Here is a 25,814-nt window from a genome sequence, read left to right as displayed (position 1 = left end):
ACCCTTGGGGAACACCAACAGGGAGGAGAGTGGGAGAGGAGAAATTACCATTAAAAGAAACTTTAAAGGGGCAGTCAGACAGATAGGAAGCAAACTAAGAGATACCAATGGAGCGCATGATTTGTATTAGAAGGGGGTGATCAACAGTCAAAAGTGGAGGAAAGATCAAGGAGAATGAGGAAAAAATTGCCTTGAGACTTAGCTCTGATGGGGTCATTGGCCACTTTAGTAAGGGCTGTTTCAGTGGAATGGGCAGCTCGAAAACCAGACTGGAGAGGGTCAAGGAGAGAGTTGGTGCTCAGGTAATCAGTGAGTATTTTGTAGACAAGGCGTTTAAGAAGATTCCAATATTTATTTTAGGTGTCAGTAAAGGTGGCATTGTCACAACAAATATAAGGGGCATTTTTCCCCACTAACTCCAGTGAACTGTATTAAAAAGGAGTTCCTTGAGATTGGATTTTTATTGCAAGGATTCCTCTAAAAAGCAAAAAGGCTGGTCTACTACATGGGTGCTGAGAAGCGATTATTACAAGCCAAATATTTATTTTATAAACCTGCAGTTTAACTTTAATATTTTTTGTAAATCAGTTTGTAACAAAAACTATGAAGTAATCTTACCCTAAAAAATGCCTACCTAAAAATAAATATATATTAGAAAGAATTCCAACTCTTCACTTTGGTCTCCGTACACTCCTAGCAAAACTAATGCTAGTAGTAGCCCTTCTCTCCAGTAGGAGCAGCTGATATTTAACCACAATTAAGAATTTGAGTTTTAGATAAAATTTACGGTCAATGAACTTCTTGTTAACTTCATTGGTTTGCCGAGTTTCCAGCTTTGCTAATCTCTATGAGAAGAATTTTGGCATAAAAACATTTTGTTATTGGGTTTAGTGTACATGTTTTTTAAGTGGGGTCCACAGCCCTCCAGGGTTACATTGTCAACTGTCAGCTGGTTTCTCAGGGGCCATGGACAGTGTAGTAGCTGTCACTCTTTTGTGCTCATTCTTACATGGGCCTGGCAGAGTATGCAGTGTTCTCCGCAGCCCTTCTAGCAACGTGCACCACCTGCTACTCTTTAGTAGCTTCCCCGTTGTTTTTGGGTGGAAAAGCAGGGCCACAATACTGAGGGTGGGAATTTTGTTTCCAAAGTTTTTATTGAAATTTTCAAATAAAGTAAACAATACCATTACACAAAAAAGCAGTGGGAATTTTAAAGTTGGAACAAAGTATAGGAGTATTACATGGCCACAACAACTGGGTACACAAAATTTGTCATGTGTTGCTCCACCAACTTTTTGATCACCCTCCTACAGCTTCTACCCACCCATCTCTATATATTTGTGGGGAAAACACTGGTATGCACCATATGCAGTGTTTTCTGTAGCCCCTCTAAGCTTACTCTCATATGTACAGTTACATCAGCTCAATAAACAGGGTAGGAGAGAGAGCATGAGCACTGTAAGGAGCCAGGGATACCTTCAATTGCACTGATAGGTATTCCTATATTTCTGGTTGTGAAGCCCTTTGCCCTGATGGCCCTACTTAATTCTAGCTAACGCCTCTTTCCTGACTACCCATTCTTATCCTGGCTGCCCTCATTCCTTCATCCTGTTGTGATACCTTCATCCTGACTGCAGCCCTTCATCCTGACTGTTCTCTTCCATCTTGACTGCCCTCCAGCATCCTCATTCCCCCTCTATCCACCCTGCAGTCCTCTATCTTGATTAACCCCCCTCTGTTCTGCTGCTAAAACCTGATTGCTGTCCTCTATCCTGGTTGTAACCTTTCCCTTCCTGGCTGACCTCTCTATACAGACTGCCTCCCTCCTGACTGCACAATTCCATCATGATTGCCTTTGTACAATCTAGTGTAACTTCACTAGACCATTTGCTAAGGGTTAGATGGGTGGGTTTTTTGTCACATAACTAGGCAATGCTACACAGGAATTATGAGACAGTTTTACTATAAGATTGTAACTTGATTTATAAATCCCCCCTGTGCTATTCTAAAGCAGCATTGAGACTATATATAAAACCTTCCTCTACTACTCCTAATGCTTGTTGAAGGCAAAAACTTATTTTCTTTTTTGTTTAACCTCCTGGGCGGTTAATTTCTGTCCTGATTTATATGTCTAAATGCGGTAAATTGTTTTTCATGAAAATGTATTTATAGTATAATTAAATTTTGTAACACAAAATCATGTCAAAATATTAAATGAAATAAATGTAAAAAAAAAATGTAATAATACATTTAAGAATAGACCTATTAAATTTATTTTTTATAAATTTATTTAATTTAATATTTTGACATGATTTTGTGTTTCAAACTTTATTATACTCATGCTAATATATTATATTGTAAAATGAATTTTAATGAAAGACAATGGCTTTCAGGCATATAAATCCACTGTTTAGCATTTATTAGTTATTTTGTATTGAATGCAATACAAAATAATTTAAAATTCCCCCACTTCCCCAACACAACGTCCGCACGCACCAACGACACTGGGAACTCCCAGGTGACTCATCAGATGTAGAGGACGCCGGCCGGAGGATATGAAAGGACGAAGAAGGACGCCGGCGGATCAGGTAACGTTGTATTTACTATTGTTTTTCACTGTTTTAGCTACCCCGAGTGTGATTTTGGGTTGCCCCTTTCAGCATCTTTAACCTTCCAATCAGTAACCTCGAGTGTGACTTGGGGGTTACCGCTGGGGAGGTTAAAGAGGTTTTTTTTGGCTGTGTCTGCCAGGTGAGGATATTTCTTCCAATAGACAGCTTTCAGAGTCAGTAAAATCCTTATATCAGAAATTAATAATTACTATGGATTGTTCTGTTTTACGTGTGTCAAACCCTGTTAACCTGTACGTCATGTGAGACAGTGATAGTAAAAAATATACAATATAGAAATGAAATAACATTGCAATCAAAGGAAGCATATACCTTTTCCATGGAGTCCAACTCTTCCTCGAGTTGCTGAGTCTCTTCCTTCACTGCCTGAAGAAAATCAGTCACAGACTGTCTGGGGTGCATACCTTTCTCAAATCGATTATAAAGGCCTCTCCAAAACCTAAAATTCAGTGTTTAATCCTAAATGATTAGCGTGCATTGCATATCTTTATATTGTATTTGTTATTATCACAGTATTATTCATTAAAGAAATGATCCTTATACTCTTGGCGATGGAAAAACAAACATTTATTTTGATAAGGGGTATTAAAGAGTTTTGTATTTTAAAACAGCCAAAAGTGTTTTTGATTCTTATTCTGGGTATGAATGCTTTTGAATTCTTATGAATATGAATATTTTTTTCTAAAATATTACATTTAACTATAGGTGTAGGCATATTTTGTTTCAGTGTTGTGTATGAAAGCACCCCTTTAATGAATTTAAATTAATTTTAATCAAAGCCCATGGTCCAACCTAAAACCTGAACAACCATATAGCAATAAACACATACAGTAGCTCCTAACTTTAATGTAAACCGCTTGGTTCTCTGTGGTCCTGAATTTAAATCCATAATAAATCCATATAGTGTATTAATATATTAGAAAATGTTTCATTGTTTTTGACAAACAAAAAAAAAAAAAAAGGAGACATACTTAAGCGAGGATGGTGCTGTGTTAGGTCTGAGCATGCCGAATGTCTGACTGTGGTTTGGCCTGTAAAAGGGGTTCATGTAATCCAAATGCTGCTTCCACAAGTATGACCAAAGGGAATAGGTCCTCTCTTGAACTCTGATCAATAAACAAAATAAATATATTGGAGCATTAATAATTATTGATCCATATATGGTTTTTCATGAGTATGAGATTTATAAAAACAATATATATTCCTAAAGATTAAGTCAAGTCAAAGTATAAAATCTTAGCAATACATACTTATTTCCTTGTGCTGTATCCCTTTAAAGACACTGCAGGTAAATATACTAACTGTTGATGCGTTATAAATTTAATGTTCTTCCTTGTTTCTCTTTGACATGACAGCACAGTGCAAATCACCCAATGTTCATTATTACTCATCCACCTAGCTTAATTCAAAATACCAGCATTTACATCCATAACAGCAATTCGTTCAATTTATTTGAATCATTATAGAATGTGGCAAGAAGGATGCCGATTAGCTAAAAACATGCTGGTCGTGTAAATGTTTTTTTTTTTTAAAGAAAACTCCTTGTTCTCCTGTACCCAATCCAATCATTATGGATTCTGGAACAGTTGTTAAAGTTAAAGGGTAATACTAATGTCAAAAAATGGTGGGGGATATTCCCAACACTCATTAGACTGGAGGAAGCCAGTTGGGTAAGTGTAGAAACTTATTTAACATAACAGGACAAGTCAAGCAAACGTGAGTTACTAGCACTGGCAGCTATACCATCAGCTGAATTACTTGTCATAAGTTGTTATATGGATGTTACTATGTAATCAGGTACATAATACAGAAACCTTAAAAGCTCCTTAAAAAGAACTTAAAAAAACAGTGTATTAAAAATGTGATATACTGAAGAACTATTGATATTAAAAGTCTGCAAAATGTTCTGTAAGGGGATCAAAGAGTTTATATACATATTAGGTTGGTTTGATTTTACTCACACAGGGACAGAGTAGGGTCTGGGGTGGAGTACTTTGTAACCTTGAGCTACCACATGACCCTGACCACATGGATATTATCAACCACATTTTCTCACCTCTGTTCTTTTCTCTCTTTCTGACAATTGCACAGAAAGTTTCCATACTGGCAGGAGTATATGTGATGCTGAATATGGATGAGGAACCTCTCATTAAACTCAAATGCACATGGAAATTGTTCCATAAGCTGCCAGACACACTCCAGAAACTGGTCAAACACCGGTGATACTTCCTTTGGGTCTCCATCTAAATGACCATATCTGAAACAAATGACAGAACACTATCTGTATTTTTTCTAAGAAACATGTCTGTTGATGTTCATTAAGTATTTTTAAACAGAGCTCTGGGTAGAGACAAATTTTGGAATGTATTTCTTGTATCAAGTAAAGATCCCAAACCAGTGTATTATCGTCTGTTTTATTATTTTATAACATTCCTTTTCCTCACAAAGATACCAATGTGTCTTGAAGATCTCCCAGACACTGCCTATAGATCTTTGAAGTTCTACTAGACTACTGCATGGGCTGAATTTTAAGTGTCAAACATTTGATAATTTTACTTGTCTGGAGCTTATGATTAACAAATTGTTTACTATGCCTTAATACATTCTTAAAGCTAAAACTCCAGCCTTATCTTGTTCAGTTGTACATTCTAGCAATGGCATTACTGGACTTGAAGGCATGTAACAGAAAATAACAGTTTTATTTTATTTATACATTTTATTAGCAGTTTGATAAGCTAGTAAGCAGGGGTGTAGTCGTAAAAAAAGAAGAGGGGGCAATAGTGAGGGATATAGATGGCAAGTGCCCATGCTCATCCTTGTTATGTAAACGCCTCATTCCCCAAAAAAGTGAGGGCACAGTGGGCCTGCCACATTACACAACAGCTAGTAAGGGAGGGACAAGGGAGGCAACCTAAACTTTACACTTAGGGAAAGCTATTTGAACCATCTCTCCAACAGGCCTAATTTAATCTACTTTTTCTTTCATGAATGGAAAAAGAACAAGACAGAGGTACAGGCCAGCTTATCCATATAGTAACAAATTAGACAAAACTAAAATAAACATAACTATATCTAAAGCACACTTTTTTCTCCAAAATTACCTGTGGTTAAACTTATGACCAAATGAAATCCAATCTTTCTCAATCAACACCTTTGGACAAGAAATAAAAAGATTGCATTAGAATATATACATATTGGAATAAAAATTGATTATCTACAACATGAGTAGGCAAATATAACACAAATAAATCTTACCATAAAGCCTTTAATAGTTCTGTAGTATGGATCTAGGAGAAGGCTTGCAACTGAGCAAACTTGGGCTGTGCGGTCCCATCCATCAGAACAATGGACAAGCACACTGGTTCCCCCCTCAGCAACTGCCTGCAAGAAGGAAACACATGAAATAACATGATATGATATAGTAGTTCTTTAAATAGTATGGTGACCAGGGATGAACAAGAAATTTGAAAAAAAAATTAAAATTTAAAAGAGAAAATTCCTTTGCAGATGAATGAAAGTGTTTATTTTGTCAGGTGTAAGGACTTTGGGTACCACAGGAGGGATACGGGGATATTGGCTCAACTCTCATTTCCAAATAGCCACATTAACTCTGTTCACAATCAGTTTTTTTTATTATCACATTTGATGTAAATCAAATATTTTGCTGAGATTTCAAGGGATCCCTTCAGATTCTGGACATGAGCAGTGGGGTAGGAACAAACGTTCCTGAGGTCTGGATTAATAGTAGGCCCTTCCTTCATAACGCCTGTAGGGCCCCTAACCAGTGTCTGGCTGCTAACTGCTGTACACCAACTTGTCATAAGACAGCTTCCACCATTGGCTTTCTCTGCATGGAGAAGATAGTAGTGGAAGATCTCCTCTGCCAGTCCCATTTACAACAATAGGCAGCCTGTAACACTCACAGGGACCTGCTGAATTCTGGGGGCCTCTTGATGTGAACTTAGAATTCTGATGTAAAGTCAAATTTGTGTAAATTACACTGATGTAAACGTGGATGTGAAGGGGGTCTCTGAAGTGAAGTTGCGGACACTAATGTAGGGGACTCTGATGTAAAAGTGAAGCTCTCTAAGAGTGGAGAGTCTGGGACACTGATGTGAAGAAGCTTGTTCTAAATGGTAGGGGCCACAAAAATTAGCACCAGGGTCCATACATCTGTAGCGAGACTATCAGCAGCAGTGTAGAGCTGCCAAGGGGAGGCCACTGGTCTTGAAAAATGGTTAAATAAAAGTAATATAGAAAGTGTAGATGTTAAAGGGAAGTAGTGTGTGGGGTACTAGCAAAGACCATTTCATCATTTCACTGATGTCTGGATTTCTGTACCAAAAGTGGTAAACTGTTTTTTGTGAAACTTTTTTTTAAATTGTAGACCTGTAACTTACAGAAATATGTCCGAACAAGGGTCTAGTTGATATTCTGAATATAATAAGTTTGAAACACACAATCATGTAAAAAAAAAAAAATAACTTTAATAATAAAATTAAATAAAAACCACAAAAATCAGCTTAAACAAGAATGCATAAATAAATTAAAAATACTGAAAATGCAATAATTCGGTATACTGTATAGTACTATATTTTTCTTATACACCTCCCTAGTGTGGTAAATTTTAAAACATAGTCCAATGTCACATAACTATAGACAAAACCACATAAATATATTTTGTATTATTTTGTGTTGGATTGGATACAGGACTTTGTATTGAATCCAATACAAAATATTTCAATTTCCTGCTATGACCCCCATCGACGGGCGTATGCACTGACATCATCAGGAATCACCTAGGGACGCGTACGCGAACGCAGAGTGTTCTAATTCTTTGTGTACTTCCATGCCAAAAGCATTGCATTTTTTGCATGGAAATTTATTTTACATTGCAGGTTATAATTTTTAGGCATACCTCACCGAAATATGTCCAAAATTTACAAAAAAATTATAAAACATAAAAAAAAATCTTTAAAAATGTATCTGTACAGTAGCTTATATAATATATTAGCTTATATAATAATATAGCTAAAATTATATATAAAGATTTCTTTGTATTGGACTCAATACAGCTTTTTTGTATTGAATCCAATACAAAGTGATTAGAATTTCCTGCCCCGCCTCCCGCCCTCACCGACGCATGCACCGACGTCACCCGGGAAACCTCGGAGATCGTCACTGCACACGCCGGGAGAGGACAGAAGAGAGAAGACGTCTCCAGAGGAGCTGCGGGGATAAGGTAAGTGTTTTTTTTTCAGTTGTAATCCGATTGTCATACAATGTTGTATGACAATCAGATTGCACTGTAACGCTTGTTTCTATTTTTAGCTATCCCGAACCTGGTACGGGGTAATCGCTTTTAGCAAGTTTTCTTACCCCGAACCAGGTTCGGGCTAACCGCCCAGGTGGTTAATTTGTTTTCAGCAATAAATAAAAACAGATTCTGGATATAAACAATTGGCGTAGCCCCATAATTCTCATACAGCTAGCTACGTTCTCTAATCAGCCATTTTCATATATTTAATAAATTACAATACATACAAACAGCATTTACGTCTCCTATAATTTAGGGGATATTACATACGAGAACATTACCTTGGCAATAAAGATTCCAGCATCCAATATGGTCTTTATGTGCTTTAACCACCCAGATGCTTCCAGACCCCACAGGAATTCTCCCATAGATGGCGATCGAAGTTCACATACTGCAATAGACACAATCTAGGTTCAGTAAAATCAATGTCAGGAACATCATAAAACCCTGGTATCTTTACAAATCATTTTAAGTGTGGTATATTGTTGAGAAGTTCCATTCTTACAAGATGTATTCATGCAATCTTCCAACTATGCTGCTAAATACACAAAAATATTACTGTATTGTTCATTCAGACTTTACATTTACACAGCTTTAACACAAGACAAAACCAGCTTGTAATAACTTCTGCTGCATTGAAGCAAAACAGTTTGGTTACCCTGTGCATGTGATTGTACAGTGAGTGAGCAGAAGTCAGATGGTGTCATATATCTGCTCTTTTTGTCAGCTTGTTCCTTGTGAGCACATGTGCAAACAGGCCACCTGATTTGCTCTGACCACTTCCTCTCACTACCAGGTATATATACACATTCAAGTATTTAAACTAGTTGTATTTAACTATTTACAATTGTAAATAAATACAATAATATTTTAATGTTTATATTTAGCTGTAGGCTACTGGAATACAAATTGTTGTGGATCATCATCCAGTATGGATTGGACCATGTCATAGTGTTTTTTTGGGGTTTTTTTTTTACTTTAAGGTTTCCATTAATACCAGTTTAGCAAAATATGTGGCTCCTTCCCTCTAGGACTAGTAGGAAAAGTATGCACTATAAAGCAAGCCTGCATCCATTTTTAGAAGGAGCCCAAACATTTGTCTACCGCAAGCACCAGTCTCCTTTCCTCCTACCCTGTAAGTTACATGTCCTGCTTTGTAAACTTTACCTAATCATATGAGCTCCACCTCTAAAACAATTTGATTCTGAAGGGAACCGGTTCTTTTTGCACCTCATATAAATTTTTCTCTATGTTCTAGGGAACATACGAAGAGCCATTTCAGACTTGCGGTGAACCACAATGTTCAACCACGGTTTGAACCTCTGCTATACCCGTAAATGAGAGTGGCTATGAAAGTGCCTTTGGCTGCATGGTTGCCTCTGGAAGAACTGTGACCACAACGGCAGCCTTAACCAAATTCAAATGTATTACCTGGGGTCCAGTATGCTGCTCCTGGTCACATAAATTCAGACCATTGTTAATCTTCTTACACAATAACTAATTAATTATTACAGAGGAAACAGAAAAGTTCCTGTGGCTGCAGACTAGAGTATGTAATATATTTGTTTGATGCATAATACAGATCAGAGTGTTGTGTATAAACCAGCACAATTACCAGAATCAATTTGTGTTGGTAATCTATGTTTAATATTATACATTATGTATATTAGGTACTTCTAACTAGAGATCTACTGGTAATAATTATGTCACTGCCCAGTCATTTCATAGAAGTGTTTTTAGATCCGGATAAGGGTGTCTCCTTGTACAAGAAATGAGTAATATTCTTGGAATATTCCTAGGTCTAGAACACTCATAGTTGTTTTACCAAGAAGTAATAATAACAATGCAATGGTCTCTTGGAATAAAACAATTACAGACAGAAATAAGAAAAAGTGACAATGTAGACCTGTGACGTAACAAACGTAAAACTTCCGTACGATACAACAAGCGGTGAGAAACTGACATCTGAAGGATATTTAGGTTAAATTAAATAGCAAGCATTACCTCCTGGTGTGTGATCAGCCCTTACTTGGCTAAGTTAAGGTAAAAAATACTTTGATGCTGACGTTTCACATAGCTGGCTTAGAATAAATAGCATTACATGTCTCTATCCGGATTTCTATGAAACAAGGATATACTAATAGGAAATGATACAAAATACAAAAGAACAGAAAGACAAAAATTTACAAATACAACATTGTTTTCCACGTCAATGGGATTTTTAATGTTTCCAGCATTCCCACTGTTGGACGATAAATGAAATGTTATAAAAATCAACCTCATTTTTTACCAGTAAACCTTATTTGTATGTAAAAATCACTGCACCATGTGCAGTCAAATAATTACTTACACGTTTTGCAAGAGCCAAAGTTGGACAAACAAGTGCAGTGCATGCAGTGGGTTCAGTGGGCAATATGTGCAGAAGAGAAGTGGCATCAGTACATGCTGAGAAGAGTGTAGAAAGTATGACTTAGAGCAGAGGTAGGCAAACTCCGGCCTAACACTCCCCTAGTTATTTATTGTTGGATCTGGCCTTATTGAATTGTCGCATTATCGCGAGTTCCTGCAATATTATCGATATCATTGAGTTCCCGCACAGTAACCCCAATTATTCTTCGTCCAAAGCGTCAACAAGCCCTGTGTTTAGTGTGCAACGACACCAACAGCACTTTCAAGCGGTCGAATCCCAAGAGGCATTTCGATGCCAAGTACGCACACACATACAGTGACTACATCACGGATGAGCGGAAGACTGAGGCTGCTCACTTGCAGTCACGGTTGGAAAAAACCTTTCCGTGAACTCCTTCTTTCTTCCTGACTATCTATAGAACTCAGTGAGGAAGAAACTTGATTAAGTAATACCTGAAGCAAACAAAACTGTCACACTGTCAATGTCAAAATAAATGATAATTAAAATAGATGAAAATGTTATTTATTTTGAACGAGACAATAATGCTCCTATTCGTAAATCAAAAATGTATGCCTGCCCTGTACAAAAACTGCCAAACACCGGTAAATGTGTACATGTATGAAGTTTTACATTTTGTTCTTACACGTTTCTTGTGAATCCTCTGAACTCATTAGTGTAATCATCTAAAACAAAAATTAATGTGATCTATAGAGAAAATGCATATCGTTCAGAGAGACCCCAAGGTCAAATAGACTGAACCATAATCACGTTTGTTTTTATGATGAAAACAATTCGTCAGGAAGCAGGAAATTCTGAGCAGTAAATTCTAGGTACAAAAATATTATTGCATATTATCTTTAAATATTTTTAGATGCAGAATATTTCTTTCAGGGAATTACATTAGAAGAACATGGTGGTCAGTGCTTTTTGGAAATTAAATATTTGTGTAACATAAAAGCAACAATGCACAACTGTGACCTGCTAAAAATAAAGCTTCCTTACAAAGAGGAAAGCATCAAGCTGTGAAAAGACCTGAGAAATATGGATAAAACAAAATGATGATTCATGATTTGACCTCCTGCTGATTGTGCAGAATATTAAATATTTCACAGAACTGAAGTACGAAGATGTGCAATGTTTGCAGCTTTCTGGGAAATAAGGATTATTATGGGTGGCACTGGCAAAATGAAAATTAGATTTCAACTTGTTTATTGCTGAACTCATCACTTAAGTAATGTTAATAAATATCAAGCATAATCATAAATACATATTTCCAAGTACTATCCATACAAAAAAACATAAGTACTTTTATTTAGTAAATGTCACTTAAAGGCTTACAATGTGCCTAAATTAGGGCCGAACTCCAAGCAGACAGTTATATATACCTGCTGAAAGCTTAGCAACTTAAGAAATGATAAAAATTGTGCTCCAACCACCCTGCTTATTCAATGCTTATTTTGTCAAGGTGATAAATCGGGTTCTCTTCTCTCCAGCCTGTTCTTATTGTCAGACATTATTGTCATCAGGTACTATGAAGAACCAGAAGTGGCTGGTGGTCCAGCACTGTATATGATAACATCAGTGAGCTGTTGGGTGGTATGAATATTAGAAGACTGGCAAAAAAGGGGCTTTGTGAAACCACAGAGAAAAGGTATGTTTTAAATCAACCCCAAACAACAATTATATTCTGCATCAAGCAAGAAGTGGCCATACAGAATTCAGAACCCTTTTCACCAAAACAAACATATTGGGCCTGATTTATTAAAGCTCTCTGAGGCTAGGGAGGATACACTTTCATCAGTGAAGCTGGATGATACAAAAAACCTGGAATGGATTTCTTCAAAGTCTTTGCCAGCAAATGTTTTGAATCCCGGAGCTGATCCATTCCAGGTTTCCTGGATCACCCAGCTTCACTGATGAAAGTGTATCCTCTCCAGCGTTGAAGAGCTTTATTAAATCAGGCCCTAAGAATCTATATACCTGTACCATGCCAGTAACTCAGAGGTCAGCTTTGAAAGTCCATATGTTATATTGACATACGTCCATCAAGTTCAACCACTAGAGAAATAAACATATCCCAGATAAAAACAAAAATACTATAGTCACTGTGGAACCAGAGAAAGGCAAAAAAAAAAACTAAGTTAAATTTTCCCCAGCAGGGACAAAAAATATTTCCCGATCCTGTGAGTCAATTGGATGTTTTCTTAATCAACAGTCTCTGTTGTCTTTACTTGAAAAGTTAATATTTTTTCTTTTAGAAAGTTATCACACACAGCTATTTACTAATATAAATGACTGCAAAGTGTTTGGATAGTTTGTACATTAGCAAGTACATCCTTCATAAAAGGTATTTCATTCATGTACTATCTGCGGTCAGATCCAAAATGAAAGTGAACTAAACTGAGTACTATCTGCGGTCAGATTCAAAATGAAAGTGGATTATCCTACCTATTGTGTGTGAAATTCCCCCACCTACCAGATTGTAAGCTCTTCGGGGCAGGGTCCTCTCCTCCTGTATCACTGTCTGTATTAGTCTGTCATTTAATAATAATAATAATGATAACTAAACTGACCTGTTTATTTCACACAGCAAAGGTTACTGACGCATGTGTTCTAAAATTATTGCTGCAGTCCTGCCGGTGTCACTCTGACCCCCAGATCAGGTTACCTGAACTTATCACATGTCAAACTAGCCTGAAAACACCAGCTTAGAAATGGCTCAGACTTTCTACATAGAGTTATCAAAAACAAGGTTCTGGAATGATATTTAGGAAAGTAGGTCCATCAGGAAAGAACTATAAATAAAACAGGAATATTGAAGGCTTCTATACGGCAGAGCTCACCATCTGAAACAGGACTAGAGTTGGTTATAGTAATAAGCTGTGGAATGGCACATACCATCCTAATGAGTCCTTCATCAATTACCTTATCTGTATGGGATTCTAATTCTAGTTCATAAACATGCATGTGGGTCATGGGTTCTGCCTTCATTTTCCAAATTACTAATTTATTAGGTAGTGATGCCAGGATAATAATGAGAGAACGGTAATTCTTATATGTCTATAAAACATGGACTGTCAGACTAAAAAAATATGACATGAAACACTAGCTATGCTGCTGTGATTTGTGGCCGGGCTTTAATGCACATAAAAGAGTTTGGGTACAGTGCATATTTTTGTTTTTTACCTGTCAATAACAAGTCTTTAATCCTAAAAACAACTCTTGAAATAAACATAGAGGCAGCCATTGCTAACCATTTCATCATCAAAACGCTATTTTCCTCATTCTAACGCTCACACTCTTACTTCAATAGTCTATGTTGTGCACCAAGAACAAATACACAGCTAAAGACTTGGGAGTATTATTATTATTATTATTATTATTATTATTAAACAGGATTTATATAGCGCCAACATATTACGCAGCGCTGTACATTAAATAGGGATTGCAAATGACAGACTAATACAGACAGTGATACAGGAGGAGTATTAACTCTGAATGTAAGGCAACAGTAATTAACAGCCAAGCAACTAGTATTTTCTGGAGCAGTATTTCAGCAAACCTATCACCAAAATGTTTATATATATAGTTAATATATAGTAAAAAAAAAATCATCTTTTTTTATCTTTATCCCTAGTCTGTCTGTCCCTTGTATCCACATGTGACTTATTTTTCTGTTAACAATGTTTTCTATTTCTTTGTTAATGAGGCAGACATTGCATTTGTCCGGTTTTGTTTTGTTTAACTAATTACCGTGTTTCCCCGAAAGTAAGACCTACCCCGAAAATAAGACCTAGCACTTTTCCCCCAACCTGCCCTAATATAAGACCTACCCCGAAAATAAGACCTAGCAGAAAAAGAAAAAAATAAAAGCAAACATAAATTAAAACAGTACTCACCGAGCGGGAGACAGCGGGCGTACACACAGTGGGCTAACACACAGCCGCACAAGCCGATGCTTTCCTTGTAGTTCCGGCTCCTGTCACAGGCGGAGTGATATTACATGCACTTCGCCTGTCAGAAGCTGAAGTGCATGTAACCAGGCTTGTTCTAGTGAGCCCTTAAAAATGTGTTAAAAAAAAAAAATTAAAATAATATACTCACCTGATACGCGATCCTGCGTGTGTTTCTGGCTGCAGCAGCGTCTCTCTTCTCTCCTCTGCCAGCATCGTGTCTTTTCCTGTTTGTAAAGCAGAGCGAAAGAAACCGGCACAGCGCCACCTGCTGTTCCATGTCCTAACTGCCGAACAGTGGAAAAAAAGCACAGAGTGATCAGAAGGGGAATTTGTAAGGGGAATTTGGGAATATGGTGTTTTTTTTCATTAAAAAAAGTATATAAGACCTACCCTGAAAATAAGACCTAGTGTGTTTTTGGAAGCCCAAAAAAATATAAGACAGTGTCTTATTTTCGGGGAAACACGGTAGTTGTCCTTGTTCTACCAACTAGGTAGTGATCACTTTCCCCAATCTCTGGGTAAATTAAAAAAAATGTTAGTGAGGAAACAATGTTCTCTATATTTAATGATGTAATTGCAAAATTAACTGACATGTCTCTTCTGCTAACTATACAACTGTATTCAAATTGAAATATAAATACCTCTCTCTGTTAATTAGTAAAAATCCCCAAGAGTCCCCTGGAGAAGCCAATCAGGGAAACGCATCGGGCAACAGGCAACTATATGCTTTAGATACCATCTGAGCTAATCATAAAATACTGATACCTTATTATGCTTATTGTATTACTCTTCCATAATGTGCTGGCCTTTAGCTCAGTTGAGCTCTGTATAGCCCAGAATGCTATAACACCCTTAATAAACCGTACGTAAACTCAAAAATTTCACTTTACAGTGGGATCGGCAAGTTTTTTTTTCAACCTATGTCACCTGATCTCGTGCCTGGGTTGGGTGAAGTAGGATGAAGAACCAGGAAGAAGAGCCGGCTCGGGGATGGATGCCGGGAGGACGCGGGACCTGATGCAAGACACCTCTGGATGGATCAGACTGCCCTGCAGGATTGGCAGGTAAGTGGATTTTTTTTTTAAGGCCTTTTTCAGCTTAGATCTTCTTTAACAAGTCCACCTAGGTTGCCATAAAAAGCCGTCTTTTCTCCTCCTTCTTATACATTTCTTTAAATCTGTTTAAAAAAAAAAACGGAATAGGACCGCAAGGCCTCCTGGGACACATTCATTCATTACATATCTCAGGAGGCTTTGGGTTGCCTGAGATCAGGCAAGCGCAGAAGGGACTTTTTTCTGCAATGAGGAAAAAAAAAAGCCTATCTCAGATCACTCCTTCCCCATTTACAGCAGGCAATCTCACCTGATCTTGCTCCTATGAAGTGTAAGATTGGGTGACGTAGCCGGAAGAAGATGGAAGAAGACTACGGGACCCAGCGCTTCTGCGCCAGGGTGAAGGATGACTTGAGACCAACTCTAGGCCATATTTAGAGGTAAAATAAAGAAAAGTGGTGATTTTTTTATAATTTTCAGGGAACCCCTATCATCCTCTCAAGAAACCCTGGTTGAGAAAGTCTGTGGTGATAGGATAAAGTTATTATATTCCCCAACCAGAAGGACTTGCTCCATGAAAGATGGGAAAGTATACATAAGAAGTGGGACAGCGTTTATTGGAACCGGTTTCTTTTCCCTGTATAAACAAAAACACAGGTTCACTTTAATACAAAAAGTGCTTCAGTCTTGCTGCATGTTACCAAGTGATTCACAAGTATAGGTTTAATAAAATATATGAGATTTCTTTCTAAAGCTGTATTTCATGTGTCCAGTGCCCTTAACCAAGGCCTATATATTCTAGTTTCCATCTTATTTTTATGTTTCACTCGGTTAAGCACAGGAACAGCTGTAAGCAAGTTAAAATAATTACTCTATTCTGCATCTGTGCTATAAACCAAGAGTTGTAGATGCACAGAGGAATAAAGGAATGATTGGAATGGCTCTGCTCAGTCTTATTTTGAGTTATAAAACCCTTTTTTTTTTTATTTAATGAAATGAAATGAAATATTGAAAGTACTCAATTTTATGAACACAATATTTTTCTTCATTATGATTCTCTAGCACAGTTCCCAAGAATCAATATACAAACGCCTAAGTACTTATATACAGATGATCTACGATTATTTACAATTTTTTACAAGTATCTCAGTAAAAGCTGATCGACCTCCCCTGGGAAATGTGAGGTATGAAACAGCACGCATCTTTCCCTGGGGCTTAAATATATTTCCAATTACTTCTTTTAGCTTTTGAAGGGGTCATAAATATTTTGTAATGAGGATTTTTAATTATTTTCAAGTGCTTCCAAGTAAAATAAGCATAGTGTGTGATGTGGTCTGTGTGCAATATTATTGGTATAACAAACTGGTCTACAATAATAACTTGTTGTGTAGCAGTGTGTGACTGATTTACCTTCTAGCATCTTCTGTAGACTGTTTCTCATCACATGGATATTTTCAATGCCAATAAACTGAAATTTGATGTCCAAGTAGTTGTCTTCATTCTCATAGCCCTTCCCAGCTGCTCTGTTTGCCATTGCATTCAGCTATAAACACATATCAAGGGGTTATTCTAGAAGGTGGCTTTTTATTTTCATATTTATAATTCAAAGATAGTATACATTACAAAATATTGTTACTATTGCAAACCAAAATTTTAAAGGTTTCTAAGATCCAACCATTTTTACTTTGCAATTTTAAAATCCAGATAAAAGTTGCAGTAATATTACAAATTTGGTATGCATAAATATAATAATAATAGGGTTTAAAGCCAAACTCCAGCCTAACTTTCAGTCTACTGAAATTGCTTACTCGCTGCACATTGTGAGCTTCTCACATGGTCCAATAAAAGAAACAGCAAATCAGATGCCTTATTATCTAGCTGATTTATAAAAGATCTCCAAACCTGGAGAGGATAAACTACTATGGGAGAATCTGTCTGATATAGCAAGCCTGGAATGGATTTCTTCCATTATAAAAAAAAATAATTTGCTCTTGGTTCGCTACTGTTTTTAATCATGGACCGGATTCATTCCATTATTTAATTAATAAAAATAATAAAATAATAATAATAAAACTCAGAAATGTCACTTTAGATAAAAGGGTAGACAGTCATTTTATGCAAGGTAAAAACTCTGTTTTTGTTTGTTTTGTTTTTTTTGAGTGCAGCTTTTTGAGTAAAAAAGGGTGCAGCACCGCCTACTAATTCTCAATCGCCTTGGCTCTTGGATGCTCCTTCTGTGCATGGCCGTGCATCTCATCTTTCCATGCAAAGAAAAAAATTTGCCGATCTCACGCATGCACAGTGAGATCGGCAAGTTTTTTTCCATCCTACGTCACCCGATTTCGCATGTGGGTTGGGTGACGGTGCCCGGAGCGCTGGCTCGAAAATGAATTCCTAAGATTGGACTGCCCTGAGGGATTGAAGGTAAGTGTATTTTTTTAGCCACTTTTCAGTTTAGTTCCTCCTTAACATAAAAACATATTCTTAGACAATCTGATAAACTGGATATTGGTTGTATTTATGTAATTTAACATAAAAGTATATTCTTAGACAATCTGCTAAACCGGATATTGGTTGTATTTATGTAATTTAACATAAAAGTATATTCTTAGACAATCTGCTAAACCGGATATTGGTGGTATTTATGAAGTGCACAACCCATAGAAAACACCAGATGGCAGCACATTTTATGGAACAAAGCACTGCAAACACAAATATCACTACTGTATATGAAGCACTCTTAGCAACTGCCAACATCCACTTTGTTCTTGTGAATTCAACTACTTTATTTATAGCCATATCAAAATATTTTATACATCTGATAAATAAAACCATAAGTTTCAATACATTAAAAAGGTACCTTTTGGTCCTACAAATTGACATGTGAAATGTAATGAAATTACAAAGATGATTAAAGTCTGTAAACATGCTTATGCTGGCGAATAGTTTACAATCCAGGAGGTAGATGCATGCCCTATTATTATTATTATTAGGTTTGGGTTATATTTAATGCTTATATGAAATTCAATGTCAGATTTATTCCAAATATTGACCAGTGTACATTCAATAATAAGTAGAAGTCACATGTGCAGTTTCAAAGCAGTTAATAATCTCTACTATGACTTGTTATTGCCAGCGATTAACAGCAACCTTATGATAGGCTACTATTAAGGCTAAGGCTAATATTAAGCTTCTTTCTCTTTTGAAAGTAGTTTCTAAATGTGTTTCAATAGGTTATTGCATGCCAGTGTTTGTTGAACTTTAATAAGCATATAAATCAAGCATGACCAGCAAATGACAAACCCCAATAGTGCAGAATAGTGAAGGGACTGTATTAAAGTGCATGCATAGCTGTAACTCTTGGTATCCTAATGTAAATGTAGAACTGTCAAGTTTATATCGCGACAGGTGTCCTGGTTTCATTATTTTGACAAAGATCCTTCTTATTTGCGCAGCTGTAATCTAATCGCCTTAATTGGCAGATTCGCGCCCCCTATTACTCATTATTATGAAGGCAGGAATCCGGCTGGCAGTGAGGAGGCGAGTGTACGAGCGCACTCGACTCCGGACCGCGGTAAACCGCGCTCGCTGGTCGCGCGTACTTTCGCGCTTCCAGCGATCGCGGATTTTATTGATGAATCAGGGGCAATATGCTATGGAAAATCTAACATTTTAGCATCGTCACCAGAACAAGGAGTATCGGGAAATTAACCAATGGGGTCCGAGAGGGAGAGTCTCATAATTTTAAAGAAAGAAAGAAATATAATTTCCTGTTGTGTAAAAAGAAGATCTCAATTAAAAGAAAATCTCAACAGGAAACAGGACAGTTTATGGCATGCCCTGGCTAATTAAACTGCAGGAATACAGAACTTCCCTCTGAATAAAAATATGCACTGCATGGATATTTGCACACATTACTGCAGACCTTTGCCTGCTTCTGTTTTGTAGAAATGTAGACAAGCCTTTCCTATTAACATGAGCTGCAAATGAGTGTTATGCCCTAAATAAAATACCATTAACTATATAAGTCTCAGTGTTGTAAAGAAAAACATTGTGCCCTTGTCATTCATTTAGATATATACCATTCCTAGCAGTATATCATCAATGATGAAGCTCCCAGTATAATAAACCAAAAGTTGTCATGTTCCATGTAACAAGATTTCTAACTTAACTTAAAATGCTGAGTAGACTTCTAAAAATTACAAATCAGCAAATCAAAGGACTGTTGCAATAGTACTTTTTAAAGTTACAGACCATCATGATATATAGAAATGGAAAAGAAGGCATTTCAATAGAATTATACTTTAAATCGGTCAAAATAGATATTATGTACTGTTATATTAATTTTAATGAAACTGTAAACTTGAACTATCATCTTTATCTGTCATTGTTTTCATATATACTATTTTATCAACTAAATGAAGCCCATTAAAAGTTTTGGAGTCGATTGCAAGAAATACAGATTCCAAGCCACTTACTTTTGGTCGAGTATCAACTACATAGAGGAAATCACTGCCAGGATTTGCTTTCTTTATCGCCTGCAACATCTGTTCATCCTCAAGACAGCGAGCACTAAAGCCAGACAAGGGCTGACTACTACGACATATGGAGGCCTGAAAGGAAAGACAAAATCACATGCAGAACAGGAATCAGTACAAAAAAATGGGAAGGAGATTGACCACTGGCAACACAAGATTTATCCCACCACCAATAAACATCAGATAGTTTGAATTATACAAGATTCAAATAAGTATTTTGAGTACAAAAGTATTCAAAAGTATTTTGAGTACAAAGAATACTTTCCTACAGTCTCTATGTTGTTGATTTTTCCCGCACTCAAATCTGCTCTGTGTAAAGAAAGGTCCTCGAGCCACCACCTATATGCTGCGTATCCTTCTGTAATGCAGCACAGCCTCCTGCTTCATAATAGGGTTTTAAGGTGGTAATATTGATGGTTTTTAGCACACATGTAATTAGAAGGAAGGTCCCTGCTGATCAGCAAAAGTTGGGCATGTGAACAGGTTTTTTAATGTCTGTCAGCCTTCATAATTTCTTTATTATACCTTTATTAATATTAATTCATTCTCTCAGAACAGAAAGGTGAAGGCTGTCATTTTTATTGGTGTCTAAATGTACATGTTCTCTGGGTGTCCTTGCATAATAGGTGATCAGAAAAAAGGTCATTGGGCCTGATTTATTAAAGCTCTCCAAGGCTGGAGAGGACATACTTTCATTACTGAAGCTGGGTGATCTAGCAATCTTGAAATGGTACTGGTCTAGGATTGAAAACATTTGCTAACAGATAGCAAATGGCTTTTAAGAAATCCATTCCAGGTCTACTGGATCACCCAGCTTTACTGAAGAAAGTGTATCCTCTTCGGCCTCAGAGAGGTTTAACAAATCCGTGGCATTGACTCACGGAAGTGTACAGATCTCCCCAACTTCTGTTCTGGCGCCTCTGTTTAAAGTTTAACTTCTCTAAACATTCTCCAAGTTTAATTTAAAAAATAAAATTGCAGTTTTGCACAGGCCCTGGATTAAGAACCACCATCTGTTCACAATCTCTTGCAGACTCCATTAGCAGGATGTCTTTACAGTAAAATCCACCCTTCTGCAAAGCAGAAATTTCATCTTTTGGCTGGATTGATTGTCGACTCAACATATTGAAGTATTATATGTTACTTATAATATAATCTAAGAGTAAAACAATGTCATTTACATTGGAAATGGCTAAGGATGTTGGGTAAAACTAGGATTTCTGCATTCAGTGCTTTACCAGTGGAGTGCTCAAGAAATAAAAGAAGCTACAATGGGTTTTATTTGCAAGAAACCATTAAAAAAAATTAAATCATCAAAAACACTTTTGTGCAGAGATGACCACATAAATACTAATATTAGAGGGCGGCAACATGGAAAAAGTGGAGAATTATGAATATACATTAATAACTATTATAATAATATGTCTAGAAATGTTCTCTTTATGAGAATTGGGCTTGTACTTGTATTAAAAAAAGATAACCCCCCATCGATAGAAAGCTGATGGAATTTTGTCTATAGACTGCTACTGGGATAAGAGCAATCACTGAAAAGCAGTACCAAACAGGAAGCAAAGCTTAACTCTGTTATCAGCAAATATGGCTTCCCTAGATACACACCCATAGCCCATATATACAAAATAAAAAATAAAATAAAATCTGTACAAAATAGTTTTCATTGATCTGATTATGTTCATATAAAAAGCTAATAAATGCGTCATAATCACAAAAACATGTATAAAATTTAGGAAGTTGCTATCGTTTAAAAAAATGCCAATATCTCCACCAAATAAACATTAGCTGGCCAAGACAATGTTATGCATTAAATATGAAAATGGAGGAAATGTTCTTACAGTAGTATATTCTGAAAGCTTTACTTAAAAGCAAATAGTCCTTATAATCGAGCCACTTACATCATTATCTTGATGATAATAGGACAGAACAGGAAAACGACCACGGCTACGAAACTTGGAGCTTCCAACGATGATTGGGACACTAGCAGATTTTGGTACATAGAGCTCAGTTGGGTATGTGTCACAAACCTAAAAGAAGCAAATTGTGTAGCATAATACGATACTAACTGGATAACATAAATAATAATATTTACTTCCTTACCAGACAGGAATAATCTATACAAACACTGCATGAATATTAGCAATTCTTACCTTTACCTGCACAGTTATCCTTTCCATTAAACAGACTGCTAAGTAAGTGAATCTGCTTTATTTATCACCACCCGATTAAGCTCAGGGTATATTAAGAATATTACTAGGCAATAAATCTTTGCAAAAAAAACACCACAACAAATTCTTTTTCAGAATGCCTCCAATTTCACTTCCTCTGGAGAATGCTGACCAATCACACACACATTCAGACAAATTTTTAAAAAAATATATATAATATATATAATATATAATAATATATATATATTTTTTTTCAGTAAAAGTTAAACACTGACAAGTAAAGTAACTTAAAAAGCATTACTTTATAGTGTTACCTAGGCTGGGTTCAGATTAGAGGTTTTTGCAAGCATTTTTGAGTTTGTCACTTTGTGACAAATGCAATATCAATTGATCAATCAATTTCACTGAACTGGCAGGTATTCTCTAAAATGACAATGAACTTATATTACATTGTATTACATAGTAATGTATTGTATTGTTATATTAGTTTAATTAGCCAGGGCATGCCATAAACTGTCCTGTCTGTTTCCTGTTGAGATTTTCTTCTTGAATTTCCGCACGAACCAACGCATGTACCAACGTCACGGGTAACCCTCGAGCATCTCGCTGCATATGCTGGCTGGAGATCGAGGAGGAAGGACGTGTCCCCAGGACCTGCGGGGACCAGCAGGATGCCGGGGAACACTAACAGAACCAGGTAAGTGGGTTTTGTTTTACTTAAAAGCAACCCCGAGTGTGACTCGGGAATACCGATTTGTGCCTGAAAAATCCACACCAAGTCACACTCGAGAATACCCCTGGGGGGGTTAAAAAGAACTAGTTATCATTTGACATTGATAACAATATGAATCCCCACCCGTTCTTCTCAAAACAAGTTTATTAATAAAAAGACCATGGCCTATCCCACAAGCAGGAAAGGCCACCAGTGTTTGTGTCAACAGCCTTAAATGCCACCGTTTTATTATAAGTGCATAATAGATTAAGTAATCAAAATCAAGTGGTCAGGGTCTCAATTTGACCACATTTCTCTATGGCATAACAAAATAATTTAAGCAAAATTTATTTCTAATTTTATATATACTAAGACACTTTTACCCATATTGGTATTTGTGCTATTTGTAGAACATTTCGTTGACATAAATGTTGGCAGATTTTTCCTCTATTCCAGGTGACAACCTTTGAATCTCCCTTTCAGTCCTAGTCACAGTGGCCCCAGGTCAATTACAGACAATAAATCTGCCTAATGAAGCCACAGACACTGTGTACAGAACAACAAAAAAAGTTTTAACTGCCCATCCAGTTTTACCTAAGAAGCAATCAGTGAGTTGGATCTGTGTTGTCCCATGATCTGCCTAAAGATGGCTGCCTTTTTTAACAAATGTTCAGTTTACATTCAACCATATATGTTATTATTCCGATTGTCCTTAAATACTTCATTCTTTCCTAACTCATTAATGTTTTAAAACCAGAGAAGAGCAAATAAAATGTTGCACTATTTCCATCCTACCCAAATGGGATTCAAGCGGAAAATGAGTGAGCATAGCCATAAAGCTTTTCTTCCAAATAGACCCAAAATATGTCTGGCACATGAAGCTTATTGTAATAAATATATACTAAATATCCCTATTTATTGTACAGCACAATCCTTAAATATGCTAAATGATTAGGATCTACATTCCTATTAAAGAACCTATTATTGTACATATCAGTAATACTTACTCGATATTCACGATTAGCATCACTAAGCTGCCACAGACTCTTAGGAACTCCCATTCTACTGTACTCCTCACTCATGTTAATCAGCTTCCAGCCTTCCTCCCGTTCTGCCTTGTCCAGTTTGGGGTTGAAAGAGAAGCAGTACAGGTCTTCATATTTAACTGCGAGTAGAAAAAGTTTACTCCGCTATTACTATAGCAGATCTCGTGATCAGAATTACACAACAGCCATAAAAAGTTTCATTTTCTTCAGAAAAAAAGTTTTTACCTAGGGTAGTACATAAGTAGATCTCTATTCTAATGTGGTGGAGTTTGCTAATAAATAACTTGCACTTTACAGCTAACATGTCCATGTATTTGTGTGAGCATGCATCCCTGGAGCATGTATAGCAACTTGCACATACACCTTGCATGTAAATGCCAGGAATGGGGGGGAATCCTTGCTCTGACTCAGTGAGTGTATGTGTGGAAATATAGTCCTGTACTCCGTCCCAGGAAACAGCCTTTTTCAACAAAAGGAAAAGTGAACCCTGATAAATATTTGAAAAGGAGCCATGAGCTCCATCTGCTGTCTATAACACACAATATTGCATGAAATATGTTATTTTACCTGACTTTATTTTGTATTCCTGACCTAATTATAAATACATAAAATACATACATAGGCTACTGTCCATATCTTTAAGCACAGTGTCTGTTCAGATAAAACCCAAGGCTACCATAAAGATAGCTAGAATGAACCATTTCATACCGTACCTGGTCGTGACAATCTTGCTAGTGATATGTAGATATCATGGCAATCTCTCTCTTGAGGAATGATGATTTGGATAACTTGAAAGTTTTTACAACGAAGAAGTAAAGGACAGCCTGAAGCAGTTGTAGCTTGTTTTTCAATGGAAGAGATCTGGCTGTGAAGGATCTATAGATTTGTACATAGGAGAAATTAGTTTATATCAGTAAACCTATTCCTAAACCAGCCACAGATATCTAAGCAACAAATATTCATACTACAGTATAGTTCACATCCTATGAATCTGAATGTTTTTGGATATATCTAAAGATATGAATATGAATGCATGCCATAGAGAATGAGTGATATAATTTGATGGTTGGGCTCTGAAACAACCACTATTTTCAGTCTGTCCAGCCATGTTTTACGATAGCAAGAAAAAGAAATACTACTAAATATGCTTCAAACATAGGACACCTCTCAACTGTTTATGACACTTTTCTAAACGTTGCTTGCAACTTTTAAAAAATTAAAACACTGGGTTAAAGCTGGATAACACAAAAAAACACGTGGAAAGGTAAGTAAACGCTTTTTATTGATTTCTATAGGACGTTTTCCCGGAGTTTCCTGCGTTTTCCCGCAGTTTAAACAATATGCAAATTAGTTAAAACCGCGGGAAAACACGTCATAGGCGTTTTCCAGCATTTTAAAGGCAAACTTTAAAATGCTAATAAAAGTGCATGAAAAAAGGAGTATAAATACAATAGGAACGTTTACATGGGTTTTTAAAAAATGGCCATGTAGACCCAGCCTAACTGACACCACACTTTCTAATAATATGTTGAGACAAACATCTGTCCTAATAGCATTTATTAAAATAATGTACCTAATACTCAATATTTCCCTACAATCTGCCCAGGTACAGTACCTCAGAGATCATACCTCTTTTAGGCTTTGCAATGAGAAACTTAAGTATTTAGGAATCTTCATACCAGCTGACCCAAATAAATTATTTAGGTATAATTATGATCCGCTGCTAAGTAAATTGAAGATGGATTTAGGTAAATATGATCTACTCCCCCTTTCATGGTTTGCCAGAATCAATACCCTTAAAATGGATATTTTGCCCAAAATGCTATATATCTTCCAAACAGTCCTGATCTTTTTACCCCTAGCCTTTATTAGTAAATTACAACTGCTCTGTAGGAGGTTCTTGTGGAAAACGAGACGTCCAAGAATAGCATTTCGATATATTACCAGACCTAAAAATTGTGGTGGTGCTGGGG

General features: G+C 36.5%; 1 protein-coding gene across 1 annotated transcript; it reads right to left on the bottom strand.

Moving 5' to 3' along the window:
• Positions 1-671: 671 nt before the first annotated feature.
• Positions 672-24,687, bottom strand: MTMR7 (myotubularin related protein 7). Its single transcript, XM_072406853.1, has 12 exons — positions 24,555-24,687; positions 23,803-23,960; positions 21,814-21,942; positions 19,844-19,978; positions 16,776-16,908; positions 8,229-8,338; positions 5,886-6,011; positions 5,732-5,781; positions 4,687-4,887; positions 3,602-3,736; positions 2,943-3,069; positions 672-845 (listed from the first exon to the last, which is right to left on the bottom strand). The coding sequence occupies exons 2-12, from the start codon at positions 23,875-23,877 to the stop codon at positions 672-674; spliced, it is 1,395 nt and encodes a 464-aa protein (XP_072262954.1). The 5' UTR covers positions 23,878-23,960; positions 24,555-24,687.
• Positions 24,688-25,814: the final 1,127 nt, after the last annotated feature.

The sequence above is a fragment of the Pyxicephalus adspersus genome, chromosome 3 (genome assembly GCF_032062135.1).
Source record: "Pyxicephalus adspersus chromosome 3, UCB_Pads_2.0, whole genome shotgun sequence".
In the NCBI taxonomy this organism is placed as follows: domain Eukaryota; kingdom Metazoa; phylum Chordata; class Amphibia; order Anura; family Pyxicephalidae; genus Pyxicephalus; species Pyxicephalus adspersus.
The sequence above is the reverse complement of the archived record's forward strand: the minus strand, read 5'-3'. Positions and strand labels throughout refer to the sequence as shown.

What these genes read in the sequence shown, in the direction of transcription:
- MTMR7 (XM_072406853.1), bottom strand. Translation starts at nt 23,877, where the DNA reads ATGAGTGAGGAGTACAGTAGAATGGGAGTTCCTAAGAGTCTGTGGCAG. An exon ending in CTGGAATCTTTATTGCCAAG is followed by an intron (nt 6,012 to 8,228) that starts GTAATGTTCTCG and finishes TCCTTCTTGCAG; the next exon opens with GCAGTTGCTGAGGGGGGAAC. An exon ending in ACAGCACCATCCTCGCTTAA is followed by an intron (nt 3,070 to 3,601) that starts GTATGTCTCCTT and finishes ACTGAATTTTAG; the next exon opens with GTTTTGGAGAGGCCTTTATA.